This window comes from Mytilus trossulus, chromosome 12 (genome assembly GCF_036588685.1).
Source record: "Mytilus trossulus isolate FHL-02 chromosome 12, PNRI_Mtr1.1.1.hap1, whole genome shotgun sequence".
NCBI classification, from domain to species: domain Eukaryota; kingdom Metazoa; phylum Mollusca; class Bivalvia; order Mytilida; family Mytilidae; genus Mytilus; species Mytilus trossulus.
In genome coordinates this window covers 10,442,145-10,454,224 of record NC_086384.1, presented here as the reverse complement: position 1 = coordinate 10,454,224, position 12,080 = coordinate 10,442,145, and the positions used below count along the sequence as shown (strand labels likewise).

The window sequence follows — 12,080 nt, the reverse complement described above, 5'->3', positions numbered from 1 at the left end:
AATTTTATTCAAAGAAATTAACATTCAAGGATGAAAAAAATCAATACATATATGACCACAATAAATTACTTTTCCAACACTGATAATAATTGCTTTATATATTCATGACTAGCTGGGGACACATGCTCTTATGGAAAAAGAGTATATTTGGTATCCATCCATGACCAAAATATAAGACAGGACATGTGCAGTAAAAAACACAAAAAGCAAAGAAACACTGTAACTAAATTCCTTTAATGACTTTCAATTTATTACTTTGAATTTTACTTCAATAATCAATTCATGAGATTTGATCTTCAGTAAACAACTGAAAATTCAGAAATTATTGCAATGTTTTTTATTATTGACTAATATACCCATTGTTGTTTTACAGCAATTAGAGAGTACTCCACGTAGTATATATCACTATCACTTTCTGCCTTGGCCTGATTATGGGGTACCAGGTGATCCAGGAAGTGTACTCAACTTTCTAAACATAGTCAATACAAAACAAGATTCAATAAAGGAGGCTGGTCCCGTTGTTGTTCATTGTAGGTAAGTAAACTATAACAGTTGTTATTCTTTGTATGTGTGATACCTTGAAACGGGATAGAGCCTAGAATAGTCCGTTTGTCTTTGTAACACCTCAAAACAGGTTAATATAGTCCTTTTGTCTTTGTGATACCTCAAAACAGGTTAACAAAGTCATTTTTCTGTTTTATAGCTCAAAACTGAGTCCTTTTTCATGTGTGACACTGCATAACATATATACTAAAATAGTCTTTCCCTGTGATACATTAAAACAGACTAAAATAGTCCTTTTCCAAACTGTTCCACCTCAAAATGTGCTAAAATAGTCCTTTTACTTCAGTGATACCTCAGAACGTACTAATATAGTCTTTTCACTGTATGATACCTCAAAACACGAGAAAATGGTACTTTTGCTTGTGTGACATCTCAAATCTGGCTAAAATAGTCCATTTCTCTGTGTGACACATCAGAACAGGCTAAAATAGTCCTTTTCTAAATGCAATACCACAAAACAGTCTAAAAAAGTTCCGTATATTTTTGTTTATTTATCTTGTTGGCTGAATTTTGAATATTTTATCTCGTTATTGCCATATATAATAGGCTATACAAATGGATAAGAAATTAAATACGTGGGAAATACAAAAAAATTAAATGGGGTGCCTTCCTTATAAGATTTTTGATACCCAAGTTATTAGAGAAAGTGAACATTGAATTAATTGACCTGTTTTGTATTACAGTGCTGGTATTGGCCGAACTGGAACATTTATTGTGATAGATATTATACTCAATCAAATCAAACTGTTTGGTAAGTAATATAAATATAGGTTATCGCTATTTTACGAAATGTACATTTGATCTTACTAACTGATAGTTTCCTATCGCAGCACAGTTGAGTGATATGAAATATTATTCCTAGAAACTAAGGGGGCCTGTGACGTTATTTAAGAAATAATTCATGGGGGCTTGAATATATCGTGATTTTACCACGGGTTGGCCCTTTATGACAAATATTTTACCCTGAGCAATAGCGAGGGGTAAAATATCGGCATAAAGGGACAACCCGTGGTAAAATCTCGATTGCATTTTTCTCTTTTGCAGTACTAGTTCCTGCGAAAAAATCAGTCTCATTGAAATGACCAATGATAATCTATATAATCATAGGTCAACTCTAATAAGATATTCCATGTCTGTTTACATGGACAATGCCTATATTGAATTTGAAACAATTATTTGCTCTCTGGACATTACATATGAAATACTTAAGTCATATATTTATAGATAACCAATAAATTTTAAAATGTAAAATAACTAGGACACTTCCAATTAAAAAAAAAAAATACTGATATTAACAGGTCCAAATTTATTTCTATTGATATCCAATTTCAATTCTGATTGATGAAAGGGAGATAACTATGATACAATAACTTTAAATAAGATTAAAATTTTCTTTTTCAAAATAATTAAGAATTAATGGAATTTAAAGTAGAATTAAAAGAAACATATAGGACAGCAAATTTTTGGAGTTATCTTTTTTTTGCTTTTTCAGATTAAGACTTGATATTATAAAGGTATAAACATAATAAAGAGGAATTACAATTTAAGAAATTTTACATTATTTGAGAGTGCTCACCTAGCCAGCTTAAAAATAACACATTACACAAAGTTGTTTGAAACATGATGTCTTTCTTTCTTGCCAATGTTAGAGCACAATCGATGTGGTAGCAATGTCAGTATGACTGTAAGTTGAGAGAAAATGTATGTTGACATGTAATTGGTTAATTAATTGATTTTGATATTTTCAAAACAATAAAGTACTGTGGATTCAAATATTTTCGTTGGTACCAATTTTCGTAGATTACAGTCAAAGTGCATATTCCTGGATATTAAATTTTGTGGTTTTGGCAAAGTTTTAAACAAAAGTTAATTCATAGAATATTTAAATTTGTGGTTCCTTTGTATCCACAAAATCAACAAAAATTGGTATCAAATGAACATTAATGAATCCACAGTATATAAAAGTAGTGTTTCCATATATTTTACAGGATTGGAGTGTGAAATAGATATACAAAAAACAATACAAATGGTCCGATCTCAGAGATCTGGTATGGTACAAACTGAAGCTCAGTATAAATTTGTATATATGGCTGTACTTCATTACTTAGAAACAGAAAAACAGAGGAAACGAGCAGAAGAGGTGTGTGAAATATTAAAATGATTAAATTTCTTAATAAAAAAATCAGTTTAATATCTACATTACTTACTGATATCAAATCATTTAATAATTAATTTTTTTTTAATACCAGTTAATCCATATCAACTTTTGAATAATTATTAACTTCAGGCAGAATATTTTTTATAAACTTCTGTTCATACATCACCAGGCCCGTAGCCAGGAATTTCCAAAGGGGGGTTTGTTTGACTCACAAACTCGACTTTAACAGTCACAATTCGAACAGAACATCGACTTTAACAGTGCTTAATAGTTTTCAAGGGGGGGTTCGTCCGAACCCCCCGAACCCCCCCTGGCTACGGGTATGCATCACTATTTGAAAAAAGCAGAATATTTTTGATAAATTTCTGTTCATACATCACTATTTGAAAAAAAGATAGTTTGTAGTCACACAAACATTATATTTACATTATGTATTTGCTTTACCCAGGAAATGGTTTGTAAAATTATAGAAATTTCTTTCATAACAGCATCAAATAAAATAAAAAGGCTAACTTGACTTCTTTGCGCAACAAAATTTTTGCTTAATTCCATATCTATTGCAGAAGTAAAGAAATCTCTGAATGTATTCATTAACATGTTCTTGCACTGTTTACTTTATTTGCTGATAATTTCTGTCCAGTAAGACACAAAATAATTCTACATCAAAGCTTTATTTAAGGACTTTAAAATAACTGCCTGATCCAGTTTCTCTTCTATGCCCTGCCTGCGATCACTGACTTTAGGGGAGCATTTTGTTTTTCATTTTCTGCATCAGTTTGTTCTTCATAATCATTTTAAAGTTTTGTTAAATGTAGCTAGTTTGACATGAAGTTGTGGTCACATCAAATAAGCTGAATTTTGGTTTCTTGTTTGCAATGTTCACATAAAATGGAAATAGGATATCGATGACTTGGGCATGGTGTCCTATGCATGGACACAAATTCTTGATTTCTAATTCAAATTTGAAAAAAAAGGTTGAAGAGTTGGTGGCTGAGGGTTCTTGATAGTTAATCATTATCTGCTTGTAATATTTGTTTAGATTTTATTTTCAATTCAGATAAATCTGACTTAATGGCTGTTTGTTTTGTCATAAAATGATAACAAACTTTTATGTTTTCAATTAGTTACTAACATACCTATACATATATAAACATTCATGAATTCTAAAGAACAATTTATAAGGGACTGACATATTCAATTCAGGGAACAAATATACTTTTAAAATACAGTAGAAACATAATTTTTTTTTGGGGGGGGGGGGGGTTAAAATAGTGTACTTTTTTCTCAAAATATGGGTTATATTCAAATAAAATAGAAACCATGAGAAACAAATAATCAAAACACATCAAGTGTTAATTTACAAACTTTCACAATAGATTTCAAACTCTAATTGCCCCAATTTAGAAAAAAGTTGTAAACAATTTAAGCAGAGACTATTAAAGATCTGTCTTAAACAAGTTCTTCAAATAACAAAAGCATACATTTTAAAATATATATCACAAAGAACAGCCTGTAACAATGATCCTGACATATAGGCTTGTTAGGGTTAGCCTAATACTGAGCAATTTGAAATCTCAACCCTCTCTGATTTTCAAATATCGATATGTTGGCTAACAAATGGCACATAAAAATATGCAGTAAAATGGTACAGGAAAAACACATATAACTGTATTGATAAATGTACACATTTGTTTGATAAGAGAGCTTTGTACTCATATATTGTACTCATATATTGTACTCATATATTGTACTCATATATTTTCAGCAAAGTGTAGGACGAGAGTACACAAACATAAAATACACAGTTGAGTCTGTCGCCAGACCAACATCAAGGCCCATCGTACCGCCACAGCCAGCTAATACAAGGAAGAAAGAAAAGAAAGACTTACCAAAGTAAGAATTAGGGAATAAAAAGGATTGTGATGGCATCACTCTGCAGTGAAAGCTTAAAGGCTGTTCTTATTTTTTAGAGGAACAAATATACCAATTGTGTGGTTGCCAAAATGATAATGAAATAAGATATAATTGCCAATGAGACAACTCTTCAACAGAGACAAAATGACATTGAACGAATGTATAATATTATTCCAATAAAATTAAAGACATGCTACTCTTATAAAAATCCTGAATGAATTCAATTAAAAAACAATCTAGAAAAAGGAGCAGGTCAGTCAAGAGCAGCTCTTTCTTAATGTTTATATTTTATTGAAAAATAAAATGATATGAGAAATCATTACCTGAAAATAGAAGAATATGATCGTGTGTGTACATTGTTAATGATACATTATAAGAAATTACTTTATTTGGTATTTCCACTTATGTATATAAGTGATTATTTATATCATTATTTCATAATTTTTTGTCTCACTTGGGCTGAAAGTTATGGAAGGCGAATTAAAGGTGTTGTTTTTCAGGGAGATAGCAGGCAGTGTCACAGTTATTGGGGACAACAATTGTATATTTAGTTAATCAATATGTATTACCCGATGTATGCTTTATGCTTAAAGAATGTATATTTCTGTTGTAGGTTGCCTGAAGATAACAGACAAATTTATCAAAACATTACTCCTTTAAAGACAAACAAAGCATGAAAGGTCCCATTGTATTAACTTTGCCAAACAGAAGAAGATAAAACTTCACACATATTTATTATTAGGGCTCTTTTACTGTTGTCAGTATTTTTATTGTAATTGATTATTATCACTTCATCAGAACAGCGACCTTGACCTGGTGTCTAAAGGTCATGTTCAGATTTGTATAACATAAGAAAGCTGCAAAATCTAAGCAATTGACTCTATATTTAAAAATCAGAGGCTATTCAGCCTCAAGATCTAGAATAAAAGAGATAGACATCACAGTTTGTTCAAAAACTACCATGTAAATTTCAAATATATAGAGTATAAGTGTCAAGCTTTAGTATACAAATATACAAAAATGGTGACATAGAACAACTTTAAAATCTACCAGTGTGTAGCAATTATATATACAATACATAAAAATGTAGACTGAAAATAACCTTAAAATCTACAGAAAACATTTGTTTAAATTTAAGGTCCGAAACTGGTAATAAAGATATATCCATGTTTCTTTAATTAATATCGCTAGAATTATCTCCCTTGCCACTTCAACACTTGGAAATAAAATGAAGTTTCTAATAAGTTTTTTGACATGACTTTATATTATATTCATATTCATTTTTTCATTTTAAGTCCTAGATAAAGTTCAATCATAATTCATTGACAAGGCAAATGAAACAATTTCAAAAAGTCCAAGAATATGAATTGGTAAACTTTTATAAAAAAAAATCATTTTTATATACTTTATATAATTAAATAACTTTTTTTTTTAAAGCAGTCTTTCATTCTCATTACATCGCCTTTGAATAAACTATCCCTTTGTACAATTTTTTTATAGATTTTAACCATTCAAATTACTAAGATTTAAAATATACAAATGTATTGGCTTTTTGTAAGTCATAGATTTTGTTTCTCTCAGTGCTCTATAAGTATTATATAGTGTTGCTTTTTGATTTGAATAAAATGTAATTCTTTAAATCTGTAAATATATGTTACAAATATGATAAGCTTGTAATAGATATATGATGTATAAACAACGATTTGTTACAAGTAGCGCTACCTCTTGGTAATTTTGGTGCCATACAAATGTTATTATTAGCTGCACATTTATACAATGATTTTATTTAAAAAGCAATTTAAAATGATTGATATAAATATGTAAGTAGAACTTCTGTATTTGTTAGCTACTCATGATTTCATTTAAAAAGTATCTTCCAATGCATTATATAAATATGTAAGCAGAACTTCTGTAATATCCATGAATTGTCATCTTTCTCAATGCTATTGTTTAAATTTAGGTGATTAAGGTAGTACCTAATACTACAGGGAGATAACTCTGTAAAGTCAGCTCAACATTTTAATATTAACGAATATTAAGCATCTGAAATATCAAAATTGGTGTTTGTCAAACTGCTATATAACCAGTGTAATTTTTCTTACAAAACCGTTGGTTCAAATTTTTGAAATTTTTATATTTTTGTTAAAGGGTCAAAGTAAGTACTTTGACAAAATTTTATGAAAATTAAACTAGCCAAATTAATTTTAGTGAAAGTGTTGGGTACCACCTTAATTGAATAAATATGAACGACAATTATTAAAAAGAAATGTAGATTGCTGCTTGTTCTATTTGAATGTTGCAGAATTTAATCACCAGATGTAGGTTAGAAATGATAGTGAATATCAGACTCCCAAATATTCCTCAAAATCTAGCAAATTAAAAAAAAATTAAAAATATTCAACTCGCTGGTCAGTACACATTGCTGCATGAACTGTAAATGCTACATGCACTCTGACAGTATAAGTATAAAGGAAATTTTATGTATATACCAATGATCAGCAACCATAAAACACAAATATAAACAACAGTCATCTTTGTCAATAGGCAAATGTTAAAAAAATAAAGCAAACTCATAAATATTAGGCCTTTAATGACTAAAAACTTATGAAATGAATGATGATGCCAGTAGAATTTTGACCTTGTCCAGCTATTGATATAACAGATGCTGATTTAAGGGGTAGGGTTTTTTGTCTCCACTTATATCCAGCTATATAAATGGTTATAGCATAAACTTTTAACATTGAAAATATGCTTGATATAAAAATCTAGAATTCAGAAAAGAACGAAGTTGCTTTTACAAATCTGTCCTTGTGTAGACTTTTTTACAAGTCTCACTTTAAAGTTTGCTTGTCAGAGGCCCCCTTTTTTCAAAATCTTGGATCCTTCCCTGTTTAAGTGAACCAGAATAGATTAATCCTTGGAACATTATACAGACTCAGTTGAATGTCTTCCTTGGATGTTTAATATATATTTTTTTATATTGCTTTATTGGTAAATATTCTTGTTTAATTTATAAGTGAAAATCAATGCCCATTGTTATTTAATTATGATTATATCTAAATGACATTTAAAATATTGTCATAGATTTACAAATAGGTACTTGAATATTGTCACTTTTTTGTTTGTAAGATGTTATTGTAAAAAAATTGTTTGTAAATTTATTGTTTTTCTGTTAATATATTTGTATCAAAGCATGAATTTGTGAATTTGATGATGTGTTTTTGAAATTAATGAATTAATGAATTAACTGTTCAACTTTTTAATATTACACTTTTTCAGTATGTATAGCTCTTTCTGTTTCTAACTGTTCATATTTACGTAAAAAATCAAATGTGATTTCAAATTGAATTGAAATATGATCAAGTTGTTCAGTTTTTCATACTAATCCATTTTGTTTTTTTAAGCCTTTAAACTGTTTCTTTACCTGTGTTAAAGCAATTAATTGATTAGGAATAGAAAATTCATTTATAAAATGTGATTGCATTTCATTATGTCATATATATTTCTGTAAAGTTTGACTTCACAAGAGGAAATGTCTCAGGCCAGAGTGCAAAAATGATTGTTGTATGACAGCAGTATGTCAATTGTGGCAAAATTGAGGGTCACGGGTTGCAGAATTGAATTAGGATTATTTTATTAAAGAAAAGAATTATGTAAGGGATAGTGACACAAATCAAGAAACATTTGATGGTACAATTGAAATTTTTGTTTGTTTTTTGAAGACACATTGTTTTATGTAAAACAATATTTCTTACAAACCAGTTCTAGCAAATACACTGTTCAATTTTTAGCTTTCTCTATTTCTTTTTTTTTAATTCTTTTTTAAGATATAATTTCATACTAAGAACTTTTTAAGTATCATTATCAATACAATTTATTGCAACCATTTTTTAAACTTTTTTGCCTTTTGTAATTGAATAAGCTTTTCATACGGGTTTATAAGTTGTAAGCAGGAAATTAAACCACCAAATGATTTTGATATACAAGAGACTACCTTGCTAACCCACCCAAAGATTCTAGTAAAGTTTGAACTTTATAAAGATAAGTGTAATTATGCCTCCCCTGAGAAAAGATTGTTTAACCTTTTTTAATTGAAAGTTATAAAACTTTATTAAATTACTGACAAAAAGTTTCTTTTTCTCAAAAATTCAAATATAATTATTGTATTCATGTTCTTAATAAATTTAGATTGAGAGTTGTCTTATTGGCACTCCTACCACACATCATATTTATATTGTCTTATTTTAGCATATTGATTTATAAAATTTCTCCTTAGAACTCAATGGAGCTTGACTAGATTTAAACCAAAGGATCATACAAATGTAGTTTCATCTGAAATTTTCATTCTCATGTTTTAACATACAGGCTTTTAAAGTATAACTAATCAGAAACTGAAAAGCATGTTCATCAATAAATCTGCCTTTCAAAGAGATTTAATACACCTTATCGCTGTTTGTCCACTATTACTGGTCATCACACTGGTTCCTGAGAAAATTGTGACCTCATAATACAAATTATCTGACGCCACAATGGAAAAGTGATTTTTTTATGACATCTATAGTTCAAGCGGAACAAAATTCTCAGGTCAGCAGGGAACAGCAATAAGGTGTATGACTGTATCCTTCCTCTTAGTACATAACTATTGTCAATTTCATCTTTATGTACTTTTCATAACGCTATTTATATCTTTTAAAGAAGATTTTATTATCTTGTTAAAATATATATACAGCTACATTTGATAGAAATGATGTAAAGAAATGAATTTAATTAATATTTTGATTACTTTTTGAATCTCTTGTTTCATTGTATTAATAGCTGGTCATTATAAATATATTGTAATATTATTACTGGACTGTTGTCAAATGGTTCATGTTCAATTCTGTAATAAAAAATAAAAAATTATCTTCTTTCTTTACAATTAATCACAAGTCCAAGGACTCTGGTCATTAGTGATGTTATAGTGACTGTTAGATTTTCCTGAAAAGAGACTTTTGTTGCAGAAAGATAAGGATAGTGATCAGGCTAACTTCTTAGAAGCTTTATATTTTAGAAGGTGGAAGACCTGGATGCTTCATCCTTTTTAGCTCACCTTTCCTAAAAGGAAATGTGAGCTTTTCTCATCACTTGGCGTCCGTTGTCGTCGTCTGTCGTCGTTAACAATTTTTCAAACATCTTCTCCTCTGAAACTACTGAATGGATTTGGATGAAACTTAGCATGATTGTTTCTTAGATTATCTTGCACAAAGTTTGTGCTTCTATTTTTGATCTGTCAAAAAACATGGCCGCTGTTACTTAAAATAGAACATAGGGGTCAAATGCAGTTTTTGGCTTATATCTCAAAAACGAAAACATTTAGAGCAAATCTGACAAAGTGTAAAAATGTTCATTAGGTCAAGATCTACAAGCCCTGAAATTTTCAAATGAATCAAACAACCCATTGTTGGGTTGCTGCCACTTAATTGGTAGTTTTTAGGAAATTTTGCAGTTTTTGGTCATTATCTTGAAAATTATTATAGATAAAGATAAACTGTAAACAGCAAAAATGATCAGCAAAGTAAGATCTACAAATAAGTTAATATGACCAAAATTGTCAATTGACCCCTTAAGGGGTTATTGTCCTTTAATGACAATTTTTCACAATTTGTTCATCATATTTGCTAACTTTAAAAAATCTTCTTCTCTAAAACTACTCAACCAAATTCAACCAAACTTCAACTGAATGATCAGTAGGGTGTATAAAATAAATTTTGTTTTTTATTTTTGTTTTTCGTAAAAAAAAATGGCCGTCATGGCTAAAAATAGAACACAGGGTAAAATGCAGTTTTTGGCTTATATCTAAAAAATTCCAGTATTTAGAGCAAATATGACAAGAAGTTAAAATATTTATTAGGTCAAGGTCTACCTGTCCTGAAATTTTCAGCCGAATTTGGTAACTGTTTTTTCAGGTATAATGCCCCTGAATTGATGATTTTAAAGAAATCTTGCAGTTTTTGGTTATTATCTTGAATATTAATATAGATACAGATAAACTGTTTTAAAATAGCAAAAATGTTAAGCAAAGTAAGATCTACAAATAAGTCAATTTGACCAAAATTGTCAATTGACCCCTTAAGGAGTTATTGCCCTTTAAAGACTTTTTTCACAATTTGTTCATCATGTTGACCTACTTTAAAAAATCTTCTCCTTTGAAACTGCTGTATCAATTTCAGCCAAACTTAGGCTAAATGAGTTTCAGAGTATCTGGTATAAATTTTATATTTTATTTCCTTGTATGTCAAGAAACATAGCTCCTATGGCTAAAATAGAACATAGGAGAAAATGATTTTTTTTTTTTTTGCTTTTGAAGAAAATAGGACGATTCAGAGAACATTTAAATAAATTGAAAAGCCAAAATAATCATTGATGAGAGATTTAACCAAAAAAATTAAGGTGAGCGATTCAGGCTCTTGAGAGCCTCTTGTTATATAGATGCCTCATGTTACAAAGTATCCGTCAGTCACATGCCTAATGTCCTTGACCTCATTTTCATGGTTCAGTGACTACTTGAAAAAAAAGTTTAAATAAAAAGAAAAGTTTGTAATGCATGTAATGTTAAATTCTCTCTTATGAATAAAAGGATAACTATATTTGGTATGTACATAACTTGCAAGGTCCTCATGCCTGTCAGACATTTTCACTTGACCTCAACCACATTTCATGGATCAGTGAAGTTTTGGTGGTCAATTCTGTATCTCAGATACTTTAAGCAATAGGTCTAGTATATTCAGTGTATGAAAGGACTGTAAGGTGTACATGTCCAACTGGTAGGTGTCATCTGACCTTAACCTCATTTTCATGGTTCAGTTGTTATAATTAAGTTTTGTTTTTTTTGGTCTGTTTTTCTTACACTGTACGCAATAGGTCTACTATATTAGGTGTATAGAATGATTGTAAGGTGCACATGTCTAGTTGGCAGTTGTCGTCTGACCTTGACCTCATTTTCATGGTTCAGTGGTCAAAGTTAAGTTTTTGAGTTTTGGTCTGTTTTTCTGATACTATATGCAAAAGGTCAACTATATTTGGTGTATGGAAATATTTTATGATCTATATGTCAGTCGTGCATGTTTTATTTAATTTACCTTGACCTCATTTTCAGGGTTCATTGCTCAGTGTTCAGTTTTTATGTTTTGATCTGTTTTTCTTAAACTATGAGCAATAGGTCGACTATTTTTTGCATGAAAGAATTGTCAGCTGTACATATTTCTAAAGTGAACACGTAATTTTGCCTACCTTTGAATTCTATACATTATCAGTACTTTTAGAACTTTGAACTCGAGAGTACACGATGATTTTTCCAAAGAAGCCTATCTGATTTGGACACAGAATATCATAGAAGAATAAGTTTTGTCCACTAATTCATGTTCGATCGTCTGCCTATCTAATTGTCTGTTCTATACCGGCTCAA

The 12,080-nt window shown here is 29.6% G+C and overlaps 1 protein-coding gene across 4 annotated transcripts in view; it reads left to right on the top strand.

Moving 5' to 3' along the window:
* LOC134692786 (tyrosine-protein phosphatase non-receptor type 11-like) overlaps positions 1 to 5,552 on the top strand; it is a 41,586-nt gene extending 36,034 nt beyond the window's left edge. For all 4 annotated transcript variants that reach the window (XM_063553322.1, XM_063553320.1, XM_063553319.1 and 1 more), the window contains exons 11-15: positions 374 to 534; positions 1,248 to 1,315; positions 2,553 to 2,704; positions 4,488 to 4,615; positions 5,250 to 5,552. In XM_063553322.1, the coding sequence (XP_063409392.1) occupies positions 374 to 534; positions 1,248 to 1,315; positions 2,553 to 2,704; positions 4,488 to 4,615; positions 5,250 to 5,313 (573 nt within the window). In that variant the 3' untranslated portion in view covers positions 5,314 to 5,552. The remainder of the gene's footprint in view (positions 1 to 373; positions 535 to 1,247; positions 1,316 to 2,552; positions 2,705 to 4,487; positions 4,616 to 5,249) is intronic.
* Positions 5,553 to 12,080: the final 6,528 nt, after the last annotated feature.